This window comes from Caretta caretta, chromosome 8 (assembly GCF_965140235.1).
Source record: "Caretta caretta isolate rCarCar2 chromosome 8, rCarCar1.hap1, whole genome shotgun sequence".
Lineage (NCBI taxonomy): Eukaryota > Metazoa > Chordata > Testudines > Cheloniidae > Caretta > Caretta caretta.
The window spans coordinates 52,933,216-52,952,604 of NC_134213.1; the positions used below are offsets into that span (position 1 = coordinate 52,933,216).

The 19,389-nt window shown below is 47.4% G+C and overlaps 1 protein-coding gene across 3 annotated transcripts in view; it reads right to left on the reverse strand.

The window, feature by feature from the left end:
* The window catches only part of LOC125641017 (ADAMTS-like protein 2), a 44,063-nt gene extending 25,015 nt beyond the window's left edge, over nt 1–19,048 (reverse strand). The window contains exons 1-2 of one of the 3 annotated variants that reach the window (XM_048860303.2): nt 18,849–19,044; nt 1,849–1,991 (exon numbers count right to left, since the gene is read on the reverse strand). In XM_048860303.2, the coding sequence (XP_048716260.2) occupies nt 1,849–1,991; nt 18,849–18,950 (245 nt within the window). In that variant the 5' untranslated portion in view covers nt 18,951–19,044. Of the gene's footprint in view, nt 1–1,848; nt 1,992–18,848 lie in introns of all 3 variants that reach the window. The other 2 variants (XM_048860304.2, XM_048860307.2) reach the window with 2 other exon arrangements.
* Between the last annotated feature and the right edge of the window lie 341 nt (nt 19,049–19,389).

The window sequence follows — 19,389 nt, forward strand, 5'->3', positions numbered from 1 at the left end:
TTTCTAGGGGCAGCATTTCAGCGCCGACCCTGCCGCCCCTAGAAATGTGCCCCCGCCACCCCAGCTCGCCTCTGCCTGCTCCCCTGAGCGTGCCGCCGCCACTCCGCTTCTCCCCCTCCCTCCCAGGCTTGCCACGCGCGAAACAGCTGTTTCGCGCCACAAGCCTGGGAGGGAGCGAGGGAGGAAGGGGAAGCCGAGCAGCGGCACGCTCGGGGGAGGCGGCGGTGGTGGAGCGGAGGCGAGCTGGGGTGGGGAGCAGTTCCTCTACCCCGCCCCATTACTTCCTGCGCTCCCCCCCACCCTCACTCACCTCCGCTCCGCCTGCTCCCCTGAACACGCTGCCTCTCCCTTGCCTGTGGGGGGGGGGAGAAGCGGAGTGGCAGCGTGTTCAGGGAAGCAGGCGGAGCGGAGGTGAGCTAGGGTCGGGGGGAGCCACAGGAAGCAATGGGGGGGCGGAAATGCGGCACGCCTGGGGGAGGAGGCAGGGCTGGGGATTTGGGGAAGGGATTGGGAAGGGGTGGAGTTGGGGCGGGGGCAGAGAGGGGCACAAAAAAAAGCGGGGGTGGCCAAACATTTTTTTGTTTGGGAAGGCCAAAATCCTAGAGCTGGCCCTGGAGACAGCCACGCAGTGAAAAAGAGGAGGAAGTCCCAGAGACGTGCCTGGGCCCAATGCTCTGGGATTAACTGGGCAGTGTCAGAAGCACCAGAGTAAGTTGCATATGGAGGGTAGGTCAGTGTAAGTGGCTCTCGCACAATAGTGTAACTGGCATTGCCGTGGCGGGTTTGCCAAGCAAGCGTAGCTTATCTGCTGAAGGCACGTGGCAGGGAGATGGGGGGCATAGCAACAAAAGCAACTGACAGGGGGATGTGAGATAAAGGCAGCTACCTAAGTCCCACCATCGCCCATGCCCTCACCTGTAAGTGGGTGCAACTCACCCGTAGGCCAACATGAGTTGCACCTGCTTATGCCAGGGCTGAAGACGGTCCCTACGGAATTACCAAATCAGTGTAAATTATGCACATTTCACAGGCCCGCTGGATGTCAAAGCAGGGCTCTTTACTTTTCTACCCGCTTTCTGAGCAACGTACACCACACGTGAAATATACCCTGTCCTCTACATCAGCCAGATGCAAAGCGAAAAAGAAGACGCGAAAAGTGGCCCAGCTCCCCAGCCCAGCATGCTTCGTTACTCCAAGATATGTACGTTGCAGAGCACAGTTGCCTAGTGTAACCCATGAGTCCTCCTTTGTGCCTGCGTCAAAGAGGATGTGAGTTTATTACAGCTCCAAGCACCTTTCACCTCCAGCAGTAGAAGCTCATGCTTTTAGCTCTGGAGGGTTTCTGCTCAGTCCCCAGTTGTGACCAAAATGGGGGTCACCACACTAGAATTTGAAATGTTTCAGATACAGAGCTAATACCACTGCACTACTCAGAAGGCAGCGGATCTCCATGAGAGGGATGCGGGAGGGAGAAGGATGCACTTTGGGTCACCCCTCCCTGCAGCTAGTAAGAAAAGCTGAGGCTGGCTGCAGGTGGGCTGTAGCGGGCAGAGGAGCCTGTTAAGCATCCAGCTGCAGTTCTGTTCCAGATCCATAAATATCCAGTTTTTCCTGCCACGTCAAATATCTGGTGGCTTTTGGCAAACACAGAAATGTCAGTTCTGCTTTCTAGAGCTTGGAATCATTCAGGGCATGTGAAAGGCTCCGCAGGAAAGGAGAGACACTCTGCCCTGGGTGTTGCCTCCCGCTCCCCTCCGCTGGGTGCATCCAGCATCTGGGCACCTTATCGGTAAAGGTTTCATGAGTGTCCATGAGTCTGGCGTTAGCTGGTGCTGCTCCATTGCTTACCTTTGCCGCAAGCAGTGCCTCTCCCGGGACATCACTCCTCCCCCACAGGTACGGGAGCATGTGGACCAGGAGCTCCATTCCCCCCACCACTTGGTGACCTCTTCATCCCAGGGGCCTGCTCCTTCTGCTGCCTCACTACTGTCCTGACAAAAACAGAGGATGGTTAGCTTGAGAACCCCAGCTCTGCAGCTGCCCTTGGGAGGGGATCAACCCTCTCCTCTGTGGATCTTTGGGTGGGCCACAAAAGTGAAAACCTTAAGTCTTCTAGTTTGGAGAGGGTAGGACAGCCATGGTAGAGTCTAAACTACATGGCTCCTATTGTACAGTCCCCAGTATCTGCCCCTTCGCAAGCATAGGATTCCTGGGTCATTCAGGCTGATCCCCATCTCTTATAAGGAGTGCACTACACCACGGCTATTCTCTGCTTCCTGTGTCCCAGAGGGGGACACGGAAAGCAGAACACGGGCGGCTTTACCTTACACTGGGCACTAGGCCAGCCTCTGCATGGTCTCAGAACACCGAGTGGCTTAAAGTTACCTTGGACACTACTGCATCCTGGCTCCAAACACAGAAACAGGGAAGTGTGAATCAGGCTCCCAGCTTCTATTCCCTGAATCCAACTTTCACTATTAGGTTTAAACTCCAGCATCCCACCATCTTCAAAATCCCCTTCCCCTCCCGCTGTGCCGAGATCAGACTGGCTGTGTGCTGACACTGGGACATCAGCAAGCCAGTGACTTGAGCAAGGCCTTCCTCTGCCCACTGAGTAGTCACCGTTACCACAAGGGAGCTGCTTGAGCTCCCGCAACTTCAGCCCCTGGAGAAGTTCCCCTGCAACAGGAACAGGGCTGATGGAGGTTCAGCGCCCCTCCCTCCTATATTTCAAGGGAATGAAGGAGAGCTGTAGGAGAATGCAGGAGGGGCCACAGCTCACAATCTTCTGCTCAAGGTTACACAGTGTATGTGTTTATATTGCAGCGTATGATGATTTGCATGATTCTTGCTTGATAACCTCAGCTGCAGCCTTTCCGCTGGATCTGCACAGAGACACCCCCAGCCCACAGAGGTTTACCCACATAGCTCTAGTTTCAAGAGTGGGGCCATAGTTATCTGATCATATACTTCTTAGCAGCCCCTTATCGGATGCAGGTCTTTGGATTTTGGCATTGGCTTCTGAGCTCCAAATCAGCTTTTGGTGGACCCCTGCACACCAGTAATGGACTCCCCATAAAACAGCGTTTGGGTGGTTCCCCTGCTGAGTGCCTATTGTCACAGCACGGCGCCAGTAGGGACCCCATTCCCGTACTGGTCAGCATCCACTCTGAATGAGGGAACACAATGGAGTTTGCACTGCAAGCACAGCCGATGGTGCACGTCAACTCACTGGAGCTACAAATGTATTTTTAACATCGCTCCACAAATGATAAATTCATAATCTTTCACACAAAAGCCCCAACATTTTAACTGAGAAGCGATGTTTCACCTGACCCTCTTGAAGTTGCTATTGCTTTATTTCACCTGACTTCTCCAACTGAATTCCCCACTCTCCCACCACGAGCTTCCTTGAAAATACCATTCCCTGCTCAAGTTCTTCACATCCACGGTGCTGAGTCTTTCTACAGTGCCAATCGGGGCGGGTCTGTGTATATATATGAGGAACCAAGCAAAGACAGCAGAATTCATAAGGATGGAGACCTACAATGGAAGCCAAAGCCTTGGGCCCTTTGATCAATATGAGGTCATTAATAATTTTTGTCCCTTAATGGGGGAGAAGGGAGAGCGAGCTGTGATTTGCGGAGATGTGATGGATATGCAAACGCTTAGTTCTTGATCACAAACCCAACCCCCTCCTTCAAAAATGAGGCCTTAAGGAGCAGCTTGTGTTTAATGTTGGCTTGCATGTCAGTGTCACTTAAGATGTTGGTAAATGGCAGATGGGGACCCAGGACAGTGCGTTGAAGACAGTCTCTTTGGGCCAAATTTGCAAAAGAGTGCAGTGGGGACGTGTTGGGTGCAGAGCTCTGATGAGAATCTGGTCTTAAATAGCACAATGGGATCTGCTGGCTGCTGAGCACTTTTGAAAAGCTGCCTCTAATTGGGGGGTGGTGAGCACTGGACAGTCTGGCTCTTGGAGACCAACTCCAAACCCTGTGATACGCTGGGTGACCAGCAACCCAGAAAGCAGGTGTCTCCGGAATCCTTTCAGAGCAGGCTCTGAGGTTCTGTGGGCCTGCCTCTGGCAGCATGTTGGGCCTGGCCATGTGTTTTTAACCTCTTACGCTCCAAGCTCCCAAGTACATTTTCCTTAGAGTTTTCCTCTCGGCAGCATGGAGGAAAGGTTTCATCCCCTTCAGTTTCCTACTTTTCTAGTTGGCAGACTCTGGATTGGGAGCTAGGTCCTGCTCAAGCGGGGCTCCTATGGAACCCTGTCAGGACTACCAAACCTCCTGAGGGAGCGTGGCAGCTGCATCCCACCCTGTCATCCTCTAGGGGGTGAATCCCCCCTCACTGCAGCACACCCTTGTGTCAGCAGGGCTGAATCAAGCCCATCATCTTTAATGGTTTAAGATGTGCCCCTGCAGTGTGCTCTGTATAGGCCATCCCCACACACTGGCTTTGATGGGGCCCCACACAGGTGCAGGGGTTCACCCGTGATGCTCATTGTGGGATCAGGTCCTTTACTGCCGCCCCCCTGCATATTGCTGTCAGATTGAATTCTGCTTACATTTACCTGCCATGTCTCACACTAACTGGATGGCAAGTGTCCCTGAATGTACCACTCTGTTTATCCTTGTTTTTTCCTGCCAATCATCCAAGGTGTTGGCTGATAACAACTGGTCCCACAGCTGTAACTTAACAATGGGGGCTCTGTAGGAGGTCACTGTTGTATTCTACCTTTATTCTGTGAATTAATTTTGCCCCTTTCTGACCCCTAATAACTTCCCCCAGTGCTGGGTTGGTCTCTTACAGGATCTTTGTTTCTGGGCTGTCCCTTTAAATTGAGCAGAGCCAAGCGGTTGCAGCCCTAAAGTGGCCATTTTGCAACAGGCTGCTGCCAGCTGCACCTTTCTCTCATCCAGCAGGTAAGAACTTGTAATGCTTTCCTTGAGTTTTCCTTCTCTTATTGCTGAGGAAATGGGACAATGTCATGGGTGCACGTAGTGTATAACAGCTTAAAGGATCCCAGAACAATTTACAAATTAATATGTGTACAAAACCCTCACCCCTACAGAGAAAGCACTGCACCCTCTTGAAATACAGCCACATCTAGTGTTGAATGTAGCTATTATTTCAACAGTATAAGGCAGCAGCCTACAATGACTGAAGCCAAGTTGTCAAGAAGTGTACTTTAGTCAATTGAAATTGAAGAGGGGATACATAAACAGAATGGTATTAGCAGTTGGTAAATTACATTCATAACTTCTTGTCTCGGTAAAATATGTTTTACTGAAGCGAGAGAGTGCAGGGAAGTAATTTCAAGGCTGTTGCTGTGTTAATAGGAATTTGCCAGTTTGCAGTAGTGACTTGGAGACCTTTTATGAATTAGTGAGTTTTGCCAACTAGCCAATGAACAGACAATAAAAATACCCAGGGTCACTCATCGCACAATGTATGTTGTTCATCTATTTTTGTAGCTTAGCTTTGATTATTTATGCTCTTTCCTAGTATAACAATCAATGTGTTGTGGTGTGTTTGGTAAAAGTGATGGATTCTCCGGCATGAGCGACCTGGCTACAATATCTATTATTAAATCTTTTGTCAGAGGGGCAAAGAGCCAGGAGCTTTTGTGCAGATTATTAAGTGCAGTTTAGCAAGGGTCGATTTACATAACATTTTTCAGAGCTTCAGTGGAAAGCCAAAAAGGATCCCTAAGGATCCCATATCTTCAGTCAAATTATTTTCTAATACAAACCCTACCTCCCCCAACCCCCTTTATACCATTGAGAACACCACAAGGCCTGTCCTGGGATATTCCAGCTGTTCAGCTCAGATTTGCAACTATCCGGAGTGAGGATTACATGAATAATAATTACTTGTATTTTGGTATTGCCTGGAGACCCCCCAGCCCAGAACAGAGCCTCATTGTGCTAGGAACTGTACAGATGCACGGTGAGGGATGGTCCCGGCACCAAATAATTTACTATCGGCGTAGACCATGCAGACAAAGGATGGAATGGGAAACAAAGACACAGAGAGATGAAGTGACTTCCCTCTGTCACTGACCTGCTGCGTGGACTGAGCCACCAACACCTCAGGCTTCCTGAGACCCAGTCTAATGCTCTATCCACATGCTGCCTCTCAAACACGTGATACCTGCAGTTGTACTGAGGGGGATATTATAAGAACATAGGGCTGAGGACTGAAAAGGACCTCCTGGGTCACCATCTCCAGTCCCCTGCCATCATAAGCAACTCCATCACAAGAATCCTGTTACAAACGTATCAGTCTGCGCCTTCAAACTAGTTAAGTTGTTTGCACCCACTCTTCCTATTGGGAGGCTTTTCCAGGACCTCCCTCCTCTGAGGATTAGAAACCTTCTTCAAATTTCCAATCTCAGTTTATTCATGGCCAGTTTATTCTCATTTGTTCTTGTACCAACAGTGTCCTTTGGCTTAAATAGCTAATAGATAGTGGAGCTTATCCATCTCCATGCTACCTTGTGCCCCTGCTTGCTTGTTGCTCATTTAGAGTAGCACGCTTCCATCTCCCCACGACAACACTCAGACATGTCAGATGGCCGCAGAAGTCAGAAAGAAGCCTCGTTTGAGAGATACTGGCCAAAGAAGAAGAAGTCAGGTTTAAAAAGCAGAAGCAGCTGAGTAAGTTTGTGATCTAGGGGTACTGGACTATGACTCAGAAAAACTGAATTCCATTCCTGGCTCTGCCACTAACCTCCTGAGTGACCTTGGGCAAGTTACTGCCCCTCTCTGTGCCTCAGTTTCCCCTCCCATCTTTTGTCAGTTTTGTCTGTTTAGGTGATAAGTTCTCTGGTGCAGAGACTCCCTCTTACTTCCTCTTTGTAGACCCTGTAAGTGCTACTGTAATACAAATAATTAAGAATACTAATATTGGGTTAAAACGTTTGACTATGTGGACTATCCCAGTGCAGAAGCAGGAGAGGTCACATGCTCTCCCTCACAATTTCCTCTCCTGTAATATAGGGATTTGTATCTGATAAATGGTGAATTTCCTCTAGGGCCATGGTAGACCTGAGAACCGTACTGCTCTGAACTGATCTGAGATTCTGTGCCTATAAGTATTTACTCATGTAAGTAAGGACACTATAAAGATAGTTTTTGCAAGTGAAACCAAATATTTTCTTTGTCAGATCAGAAAGAAACGTGGTTATGTTGTGCCTATGAGCGATTAGACCTGCCTGCAGATGACCCTCAAGTATCATTTTTCTCTCTCACTATGGGTTTACTGCACCACTATGTCTGACTTCCTGGTGTGATGGTGGGGCTGCAGGTACCGGGAGACTGGGCAGTTGCTTCCAATTTTCTGCTGAATTTGTTGTTTTGACAGAAATAAGACTTCATTAAATAATTGTGACATAATTGCACTTCCTGATTTTAATTATGGTGCTAGCATTAGGCATCTTCCAAATTTCCAAACAATAAATTGAGGGATGTTGGCTAGGTCCCAGATTACATGTGCTTCTGTGCTTAGTTTTCTCCATGTTTCCTGGCTGCGTTGACAGATTCCAAGATCTGCCTACCAGGTGAGTGAATTTGGCATTCCAGAATTCTCAGACATCAGCCAAGGCCCAGAAGATCTGGGAGAAGAACACCACATTAAGCAGAGACCTGACACAACTTGGAGAAAGGGGTCCAGCTGGCTTTAAGCCACCCTTTGCATTTCCCCAATCTGGGGGATTGTGGAAGCTGATCTAAATTATGCTCTGCTGCAACGGCCCCTAAAGAGCCATTCCACAGCTGGGGACTGCAAGACTGCAAGCATAGGAGCATGCTGGGGGAATGCTGGCCATGGGGATGTAGTGCAGGGCTGTTGTGGTTAAGGATGCTGATGGATCTGGTTAAGGGAAAATGTGATGGTCAGATGCAATTTCTGAGTGACTTCTTAGGAAAAGAAATAGAGAGGCAGGAATTAAATCCTCAAACAGATGGGCCACACTCAAACTCACACAGGTGCTCTCTACAATGATTTCTGGGGGGTCATCCTAGGCCAATGGTTCTCAAACAGGGGTATGCATACTCCTGGGGGTACGCGGAGGTCTTCCAGAGGGTTCGTCAACTCCTCTAGATATTTGCCTAGTTTTACAACAGACTACATGAAAAGCACAAACTAAAATTTCATACAATGACATGTTTATACTGCTCTATATACTATACCACTGTTTCTCAACCCTGGGAGGTAGTGGGGGGGGTCCCCAATTTATTTTATAATTATGTGATAAAAATGAGAAAGTAAGTGATTTTTCACCAATAGTGTGCTGTGACACTTTTGTATTTTTATGTCTGATTTTGTGAGCACGTAATTAAGTGAGGTGAAACCTGGGGTCCGCAAGACAAGTACGCCTCCTGAAAGAGGTACAGCAGTCTGGAAAGGTTGAGAACCACTCTCCTAGGCTTCCTGGACAGTGAGAGAATCGAGGAGTTCTTTAGTGTAAACTAAACTTGCCAGCCAAACCTTTACCACTTTCCGAGACCCTTTTGTAGCCCTGCCAGGGGTGTATTCTGGACCTGACGCGTACGGAAACTGCTCTAGCACCTCTCTTTGCCAGGGCTAACACAGGAGCAGGGAGCTGCTCCATCCCAGCTGTTCCGATGCAGCAAAAGTACCTGGGCCTTTGTACACAGAAGCTCTGCAGACAGTGTTATAAAAAGCCAGGTGGCAGTCTTCAGATTAGTCAATATTAGCAATGGAAAATCCAGCACCTACAACAGCGCCAGCATCCTCCCTGCTCTGCCCTTAATTCCAATTAACAATGCACCTATAGCTCCTCCAGCAGCAAAGACAGCCCCAAACAAATTATCCCAACCTTGCAGAGCAAGACAGTTTCCAATCGATGTGGTATAAACTGTTTAGGGCAACCTTTCTGAGAACTGCGAGCAAAATAAATACCCAAGAATGATTCTTTGTCATGCTCTGGATTAATTTAGGCCACTATTTATGCCATTTTTCCCCAACCTCTGGAAACTCAGACATAACTGGAATGGATTTTTCTAGATAATGTGGTTTGAGCATAGCCTTATGTATGGTGCATATTACGCTCTATTGCCATGTCCTGACTTCATGGCTCATTAAAGTCAGGAGGTCCAGGGAAAGGCTGGCTAAGGCCTTGTCTACACTACGAGGGTAAGTCGACCTAAGTTACGCAACTCCAGCTACGTGACTAACATAGCAGGACTCGACGTAGCTTAGGTCGACTTACTGCGGTGTCCACGTTATACTGGGTCAACGGGAGACACTCTCCCGTCGACTTACCTTATGCTTCTCGTTCCGGTGGAGTACCGGAATTGACGGGAAAGTGATTGGCAGTTGATCTAGTGGGTCTTCACTAGACCCGCTAAATCAACCCCGGTGCATCGATCGCCACAGTGTTAATCCCCAGTAAGTGTAGACATGCCCTAAGACAGAAGACAGCAGGCCAAAAAAGAATGTGAAGATCAACTAGCCAAAGATTTAAAAACGAACAACAAAAAGTTTAAATACATCAATAGCAGGAACCCTGCCAAACAATCAGTGGGGTCACTGGATGACTGAGGTGCTAAAGGAGCACTCAAGGAAGAAAAGGCCATTGCAGAGAAGCTAAATGAATTCTTTGCACTGATCTTCACTGCAGAGGATGTGAGGGAGATTCCCACACCTGAGTTGTTCTTTTTAGTGATAAATCTGGGGAACTGTCCCAGATTAACAGGTTGATTGAGGTGGTTTTGAAACAAACTGATAAATTAAACAGTAGCAAGTCACCAGAACTATAAGGTATTCACCCAAGAATTCTGAAGGAATTCAGATATGAAATTGCAGAACTACTAACTGTGGTATGTAACCTATCATTTAAAGCAGCTTCTCTACCAGATGATTGGAGGATAGCTACTGCAACACCAATTTTTAAAAAAGGCTCCAGAGGCAATTTTGGCAATTATAGACCGGTAAGCCTAACTTCAGTACAGTACCAGGCAACTGTAGTAAAGAACAGAATTATCAGACACACAGATGAACACAATCTGTTGGGGAGAGTCAACCTGGCTTTTGTAAAGGGAAACCATGCCTGACCAATCTATTTGCATTTTTTGAGGCGGTCAACAAACGTGGACATGGGTGATCCAGTGGATACAGTATACTTGGACTGTCAGAAAGCCTTTGACAAGATCCCTCACTGAAGGCTTTTAAGCAAAGCAAGCAGTCCTTTGTTAAAAGATAGTTTATTCCTACCCATTGTTTTCTATCAGTTTTCACAATGGAGAGAGATAAATAGTGGTGTGCCCAAGGAATCTATACTGGGACCACTGCTGTTCAACATATTCTTAAATTATCTGGAAAAAGGGATAAATAGTGAGGTGGAAAAATGTGCAGATGATACAAATTACTCCAATCCAAAGACGACGAAGAGTTACAAAAGGATCTCACATAACTGGTGACTAGGCAACAACATGGCAGATGAAGTTCAGTGATGATAAATGCAAAGTAATGCACATTAGAAAACATAATCCCAGCTATACATACAAAATGATGGGATCTAAATTAGCTGTTACTGCTCAAGAAAGATATCTTGGAATCATTGTGGATAGTTCTCTGAAAACATCTGCTCAATGTGCAGCGGCAGTAAAAAATCTAACAATGTTAGGAACCATTAGGAAAGGGATAGATAATTAGACATAAAATATCACAATGCCACTATATAAATCCATGGTACATGTACACCTTGAATACTGTGTGAAGTTCTGGTCATCCTATCTCAAAAAAGATGTATTAGAATAGAAAAAGGTACAGAGAAGGGCAACAAAAATGATTAAGGATATCGAACAGCTTCCATGTAAGGAGGGATTAAAAAGACCGGGACTTTTCAGCTTAGAAAAGAGACAACTAAGAGGGGATAAGATAGAGGACTATAAAATTGTGACTGATGTGGAGAAAGTGAATAAGGAAGCGTAATACTCCTTCTCATAACACAAGAACCAGGGATCACTCAATGAAATTAATAGGCAGCAGGTTTAAAACAAACAAAAGGAAGTACTTCTTCATACAGTGCAGTCAACCTGTGGAACTCATTGCCAGGAGATGTTGTGAAGGCCAAAACTATAACAGGATTAAAAAAAATAGATACATTGATGGAGGATAGGTCCATCAGTGATTATTAGCCAATATGGTCAGGGATGCAATCCCATGCTCTGAGTGTTTCCAGTCTCTGACTGCCAGAAGATGGGAGTTGATGACGGGATGGATCACTGGATGTTTGCCTGTTCTGTTCATTCCCTCTGAAGCACCTGGCATTGGTTACTGTTGGAAGACAGCATACTGGGCTAGATGGACCATTGGCTGTTATGTTCTTCTCTAGTTCCTTTTATTAGGGAAATTGGGGGGGGGGGGATTTCTGTCTGTTAAAACTTCACAAATTTAGGCTGTGCATATAAGACACTGATCACCACTGGGTTATTGCAGTTGTCATTGTAGGGAACTTCACTCAACCCAGGCAAAACCTTTTCTGAATATTGCCATATGTGACTGTTTAAAAGTTCAAATTGAGGCAAATACTTTTACAGACCTCCTCGCATTGTCTGCACATGTTCTTCCTCTGATAAAAACCTACCTGATCTCTACTAAAGTGTTTCTCAATGTAACACCACACTCTACTCACTGAATCATTTAATAGAAGGTTAAGATCTGTGCACAGTTATAATAGGAATTGCAGTTAGCATCCATATTATCTAGTCCTACTATCATGAAAAATAATGACAATGTTTGTTCTGTACATATTTTATGGGAGTTTGGTTCTCGTTAGGGCTTCATCATTTTATGCTCTGATTAAAGCTGGGACACCAGACTTTAGCGGAGCCTTGCAAAATTCTGCTAGTAAGCCAGCTGGCTCAGTAGCTTGCCTTGAGATATTTTATAACTAACTGGCATTCAGCTAAAGTTATTTTTCATTCCAGCATGACTTTATCATCTTTGGGTAGTTTAGTTAGGGTTAATATTTTGTTTAAAAAGAGATTCCACTTTGGATACAGACTGGTAGAGGTGAAAAGGATCTTGTTTAAAAAAAATCAAAACAAGATACTCGAGGGAATTCCCTGTAATGGAATGTAGGAGGTGGGAATGAGTAGTAGGACAGATAGTAGGATAATGACTTGTGACAGGTTCTTGAAGGAGCAATATTACAGCAGATTTGTGTGCTCAAAGAGGGAATTTTGATCTGTAATAAGGTACAAATAAGAAGTACATTAGAAAGCAGGCTAGCAGCAGCCCAGAATAAGAACTGCAAAGTTGCATTTACAATTATACTTAAAACAGTGTTTAAGTTTACAGACAACAATCCCACTTCTTTGGAGGATTTTGGTTAAAATCAATTGGGATATTTTGCTCTAAGCAGAAAACTGTCTCTTATCCTAGGGATTCTCAGCTAGCCAAGGCTGAAACCATGTGGAAAATTAGAGGTTTGTGGGAGAAAGGGTAGGATAGTGACCTTGGATATGCGTGTGGATGGGGGAGTGATATTTAGCTGTTCTAAGCTCACACTGGCTTGGGGTCTGATTTTTAGGGGTGCTGAGCACACAGAGATCCCATTGGCTTCAAATGGAGTGGTAGGTGCTGAACACTTCTAAAAACAGGCCCTACCCTGCATGTCTTGTGCAACCAAGTCACTGGGAATTTGGGGTACATGAAAAATGCAGGATCAGCCCGTGAATGACTATTTTCTGCACAGTAAGAAAGAGGAGCTGTTGGTCAACTTAGTGTCATGATGTTGTTTATTTAATGGCCTGATTCTGCCACCCCTTATTCACGTTGAATATTCACTACTCAGACACTAGTTCTTTTGGGGCTACTTACAGAGTAAGGGACTATTTGACTTAAGTGTAGAGGAATGCTGCCCTGAAGGAACAGCACTGGTGTTATTAGTGATTATTTGTACTGCCCATAGCACCTGGGAGCCCTAGCTCTGGAGCAGGACCCCATTGTGCTAGGTACTGTACTAACATAGAACAAAAAGCCAGTCCTTGCCCCATAGAGCTTTGTGCCATACAAATGCATTAAGATGGATGCACTATGAAGTATATGTATAACAAAGTTTAGCTGCCCTGCTGTAGCATCAGCTTTGCCTTCGCTGCTAAATAAGGTGTATTTTTTACCTTGGGGAACTTTCACTCAGGGTCCATGATAGCTAAATCCAGTTTATATTAGGGCTGTCAAGCAATTAAAAAAATTAATCACGATTAAAAAAATGAATTGCGATTAATTGCGCTGTTAAACAATAATAGAATACCATTTATTTAAATATTTTTGGGTGTTTTCTACATTTTCAAATATATGTATTTCAATTACATCACAGAATACAAAGTGTACAGTGCTCACTTTATATTTTTATTAGACGTATTTGCATTGTAAAAAAACCCCAAAAGAAATAGTATTTTTCAGTTCACATAATACAAGTACTGTAGTGCAATCTCTTTATCATGAACGTTGAACTTACAAATGTAGAATTATGTAAAAGAAAAACTGCATTCAAAAATAAAACAATGTAAAATTTTAGCGCGGGGGTGGGCAAACTACAGCCCACCAGCCCTTTAATCTGGCCCTCGAGCTCCCGCTGTGGAGCAGGGTTTGGGGCTTGCACTGCTCTGGCACTCCAGCTGGGGAGCAGGGTTGGGGGCCGCTCACACAGCTCCCGGAAGCAGCGTCATGGCCCTCTCTGGCTCCTACGCATAGGGGCAGCCAGAGAGGGCTCTGGTCTGCACGCTGCCCCCACCCGAAGCACTGCCCCCACAGCTCCCATTGGCCTGGCACCACTGCCAATGGGAGCTGCAGGGGCGGTTTCTGCAGATGGAACAGTGTGCAGAGCCACCTGGCTGCGCCTCCATGAAGGAGCCAGAGAAGGGACATGTCTCTGCTTCCGGGAGCTGCTTGAGGTAAGCACCACCCGGATCCTCCACCCCTGAGCCTCCCCCCATGCTCCAACCCCCTGCCCCAGCCCTGATCCTCCTCCTGCCCTCCAAACCCCTCGATCCCAGCCCACAACACCCTCCTGCACCCCAAACCTCTCATCCTCAGCCCCACCCTGGAGCCCTCACACCCCAACCCCCTGCCCCAGCCGTGATCCCCTCCCACCCTCCAAACCCCTCGATCCCAGCCCGGAGCACCCTCCTGCACCCCAAACCCCTCATCCCTGGCCGAACCCCAGCATCTGCACCCCCAGCCAGAGCCTGCACCCCTTCCTGCATCCCAATCTCCTGCCCCAGCCCTGATCCCCCTCCAGCCCTCTGAACCCCTCGGTCCCAGAACGGTGCACCCTCCTGCACCCCAAACTCCTCATCCTCAGCCCCACTCCAGAGCCCACACCCCCAGCCGGAGCCCTCACCCCACCCACACCCCTGCTGCAGCCCGGAGCCCCATCCTGCACCTGAGCCCCACCCCAGAGCCCGCACCCCCAACTAGAGTCCTCACCCCCTCTCGTACCCCAACCCCAATTTTGTGAGCATTCCTGGCCCTCCATACAAATTCTATTACCAGATGGGGCCCTCAGGCCAAAAAGTTTGCCCACCCCTGTTTTAGAGCCTACACGTCCAATCAGTCCTACTTCGTGTTCAGCCAATTGCTCAGACAAACAATTTGCAGGAGATAATGCTGCCCACTTCTTGTTTACAATGTCATCTGAAATTGAGAACATTCTCAATGTTCTCAATTTAATGTAAACAAGAGAGGCATTCTCATGGCACTATTGTAGCTGGCGTTGCAAGATATTATTTACCTGCCACATTCGCTAAAGATTCATATGTCCCTTCATACTTCAACCACCATTCCAGGGGACATGCTTCCATGCTGATGATGCGTTCAGTTCGATAACCATCCAGAGCTGTGCAGACCGACACCTGTTCATTTTCATTATCTGAGTCAGATGCCACCAGCAGAAGCTTGATTTTCTTTTTTGGTGGTTCGGGTTCTGTAGTTTCCGCACCGGAGAGTTGCTCTTTTAAGACTTCTGAAAGCATGCTCCACACCTCGTCCCTCTCAGATTTTGGAAGGCACTTCAGATTCTTAAACCTTGGGTTGAGTGCTGTAGCTATCTTTAGAAATCTCACACTGGTACCTCCTTTGCATTTTGTGAAATCTGCAGTGAAAGTGTTCTTAAAACGAACATGTGCTGGGTCATCATCTGAGACTGCTATAACATGAAAATGCAGAATGCAGGTAAAACAGAGCAGGGGACATACAATTCTCCCCCAAGGAGGTCAGTCACAAATTTAATTAATGCATTATTTTTTAATAAAAAGAAAAGGAGTACTTGTGGCACCTTAGAGACTAACACATTTATTTGAGCATAAGCTTTTGTGAGCTACAGCTCACTTCATCCACTGAATGCATCCGATGAAGTGAGCTGTAGCTCACAAAAGCTTATGTTCAAATAAATTGGTTAGTCTCTAAGGTGCCACAACTACTCCTTTTCTTTCTGCGAATACAGACTAACACGGCTGCTACTCTGAAACCTATTTTTTTAATGAGTGTCATCAGTGTGGAAGCATGTCCTCTGGAATGGTGGCCGAAGCACAAAGGGGCATATGAATGTTTGGCATATCTGGCACGTAAATACCTTGCAACGCCCGCTACAAAAGTGCCATGCAAATGCCTGTGCTCACTTTCTGGTAACATTGTAAATAAGAAGAGGGCCGCATTATCTCCTGTAAATGTAAAGAAACTTTTTTGTCTTAGTGATTGGCTGAACAAGAAGTAGGACTGAGTGGACTTGTAGACTCTGAAGTTTTACAGTGTTTTGTTTTGAGTGCAGTTATGTACCAAAAAAAAAAAAATCTATATTTGTAAGTTGCACTTTCACGACAGAGATCGCACTATAGTATTTGTATGAGGTGAACTGAAAAATACTATTTCTTTTATCATTTTTACAGTGCAAATATTTGTAATAAAAAATAATATACACTTTGATTTCAATTATAACCCAATACAATAGATATGAAAATGTAGAAAAACATCCAAAATATTTAATAAATTTCAATTGGTATGCTATTATTTAACAGTGCAATTAAAACTGTGATTAATCCCGATTTATTTTTTTTAGTTAATCGCATGAGTTAACTACGATTAATCAACAGCCCTAGTTTATATATAATGCTTATTGTATTCACATTGCTTTATGGTTGCGAAGTATTGCAAAACATATGGGGCAAAAGCTGCAAACATTTGAAACAAAGTCCCTTTGCCAAATCCTAGGTGTGACAAGGTTAGATAGACTAGAAAGGATGACATCCATAGATCAAAAGTGCAGTTTGACCACAGTCCTCAAAATGTGCCAGAATGACCCAACTACCTACAATTGTTCTGTAAGGAAGAGTGCATGGAGAGAAAGGCCATGGACAACCAAGGAGATGTCCAAGGTATAACTTGGTATATAAAACCACCCAGGCAACCCCCAAAAGGTTCAAACGGGAGCTCAAAACAGATGTGGATGGAATCTGCTCATAAACCTCAGTGTTGGGGGAAAGCAATAAATGAATGCGCATGAGCTATCCTGAGGCAAAAACCCAGTGAAGATCAACTACTTTAGTTTTACCATGAGGTAAACAAGTCAAAGTCAACCCCAGGTGGCGGGTTAGTGGTGACCTCACCCAATTTACCACATAGTAAAACTAAACTGTCTTGTCTTCAGTGTGTTTTACCTTGGGATAGCTCATATACAGGGTATATATTTCAGGGTAATTAAGGTACATGAAGAAAAGGAAGACTTGTGGCACCTTAGAGACTAACAAATTTATTTGAGCATAAGCTTTCGTGAGCTACAGCTCACTTCATCGGATGCATGAGTTATCCCAAGGTGAAAACACAGTGAAGACAGGAGACTTTTGTTCTACCACAAGGTAAATTAGGTGAGGTCAGCACTATACCACCACTTGGGGTTGACCTTGCTTTGTTGACCTCATAGTAAAACTAAAGGGGCTGGTCTTCCCTGTGTTTTTACCTCAGGATAGCTCATGCACACTATTTACCCTGAGTTAATAAATATACCTTCTTTTTAGCAGTGAAGACAAGGCCATAGATGGAAGTCGAACAGGGCAAGGAGCACTGAATCAACCATCTGCAATAAAGAAACTATATGGGGTTCCTTCAGAGACGTTAAGCACAGAGCCACGTTGTGCTCAGCGACCCATGAAAGCTGAGAGGAGGTCGCGGCACTGTTCAGTGGAATGATTGAAGTTAGGATTTTGCCTCCTCCAGTCATAATAACAGAGGTGGTTCTTACAGGCCAGGCCTTTGAGTGAGTGCCCTATAATAAGAGGATTTCACAGAAAGGGCTTTACAGCTGCTAGGAGACAAGTGTTATTAAAGGGGACAGAGCTCTAATAAGAGCCTGGCTGCTGGGTCAGAGGGTGTGTCTCTGCCCTTCCAGAAAGGACAAAATGAATGGCTTGAGGGCTCCAGTGCTCACACAGCTACAGAGAATGGTGAAATGAGGCTGGCTAACCAAGGAGCCTACTTCACACATACTTGGGGGGTAGGGGGGTAGGAGGAGAAGTGGAGGGGGAAGGAGGGAATGGATCAGTTTTCATCTCCATCCACAGGCTTGTGAGCACTGGTTACCTGTGGTACAAAGGGCATGGCTTCTTTGCTGCTCATAAAAGAATAACACAACAATATTCTTTCACAATACCCAGCTTTAAAGGAAGGGGTCCATAATTTGGTGGATGAGGGTAGTTATTCCCCTGGACAGTTGTGGGCTAATTCTTGACCAGTTTTACGCACTTTTCAGGGGAAGAACCCTATGTGCACAATTCTGATGGTGCTGATCTGCGCTCCTGCATTGCCAAAAGCTGCCATTTCACCTCCATCACTCCTTTCTGAGTGCCAGAGTCATTGCGGTGTCTGAGGGGTCCAGTCCTCGGAGGGAACTCTAGGGCAAGCAGCACAAAATCCCTTTCCCAACCAGCCTTGAAGCACAATGCTAGGGAAAATCAGATGCACAACATACTTGTCTCATTGAACCACCCAGAGTTTTAAGCCTTTCCATTGGGATGTGGGTGAAAACAGAAGCGGAGCATCAGCAAAAATCAAAGAAAGCCTTGACAAGTTTTATAAACCTAGGCACCATATGGGGTTGGCTGGGTTCTGCCTGTTTTACAGTCAGGGAACTGCAATCTTCCTTCCAGATCCAAGGTCAAACTCCACTCACCTTACTCATGTGGGCAGCCCGTGGGTGCCGTACCCCTGCCTGACCCCTCCTCACTTCATCAAAGGCATTTCTAGGAGTTTAGCGCTGGTTTAGTGCCGTCACACCCAACACAGTAAGAGCCGCCCAATGCCCACCAGGGCTGAGTCTTGCCCCACACCTGGACTCTAGCCACGGCTGAGTTAAACGTGGGCAGGGGGAACAGGGGTTGCCTTTTTTCACCCCACGTGAGTGTGTGGAGCTCCTAGGAGGCTTTGAAAACAGCTTGCCTTTCCTGATTTCATTGGGGCCGCTGGACATGTCTCCGCCAGGGTCTTATCGCCTCCTCCTGGGCAGCTTGAAAGGGGGGTGGGGGACATGGGGGAAACAGACAAGACAGGAAAAGATCCGAGCTGTTACTATGGAGTGGGGGTGGGGGATTAACCCTGGGAGCGGGGCAGCTTAAAGAGGGCCATCTAGGCAAGCCACCTAGGCCGCCTGCCCCAAGCCCAGGGCAGGGCTGGTGGAGAGGCGCCCCACCAGTGGCAGGGCACCTTTGCTTCTCGGCTCTGGCTCCAGCGCTCCGCAGGGGCTCAGGGCTGCGTGCCTGCAGATCGGATCCCGCTGGGGCTCGGAGTAAGCGCCCCCCTGCCCGCCCGCCCCTTACCTTAGCGCCCGGGGCGGCGGCGATCAGCAGCAGCAGGAGCAGCGGGGCCAGCCGCCGGCCGGGAGAGCCGCGCGGGGCGGCCATCCTGCGCTCCTGCTCCATGGGAACAAGGCAGCGGCGGCGGCAGCCCGGAGGCAGCCGCAGTCGCCTGAGCGCAGCCCTGCATGGCTGGGTAATTAATGACTTTCCAACCTGTTTGGTGGCTGGGCGCCCGCAGCTCCGCGGGGCCCTGATTGACACAAGCCGACCTGAGCCACCCGCAGCCCGGGGAGGGCGGGGGCCACGTGCCCCTGCCCCCTGCCCCTGCCCCGCATTCCTCCCAGGCTCGGGGAGGTTTGGGACGCAGACAAAGGAAGCCAAACCCGGCGCAGCAGGATCCCTGCCCCTCCCCTCCGCAGCCCCGGTCCCTTGCGGGGGCCTCGGGCTCCCTCCAGCCAGGGCTTGGGGACAGGCCAGGACCAGCACCCCCTCCCCAAACTGTGTGTCTGAGAATCCGGATCCACATCGGATCAGGCCACTCCGCATTGCCTGACCCCTTCCG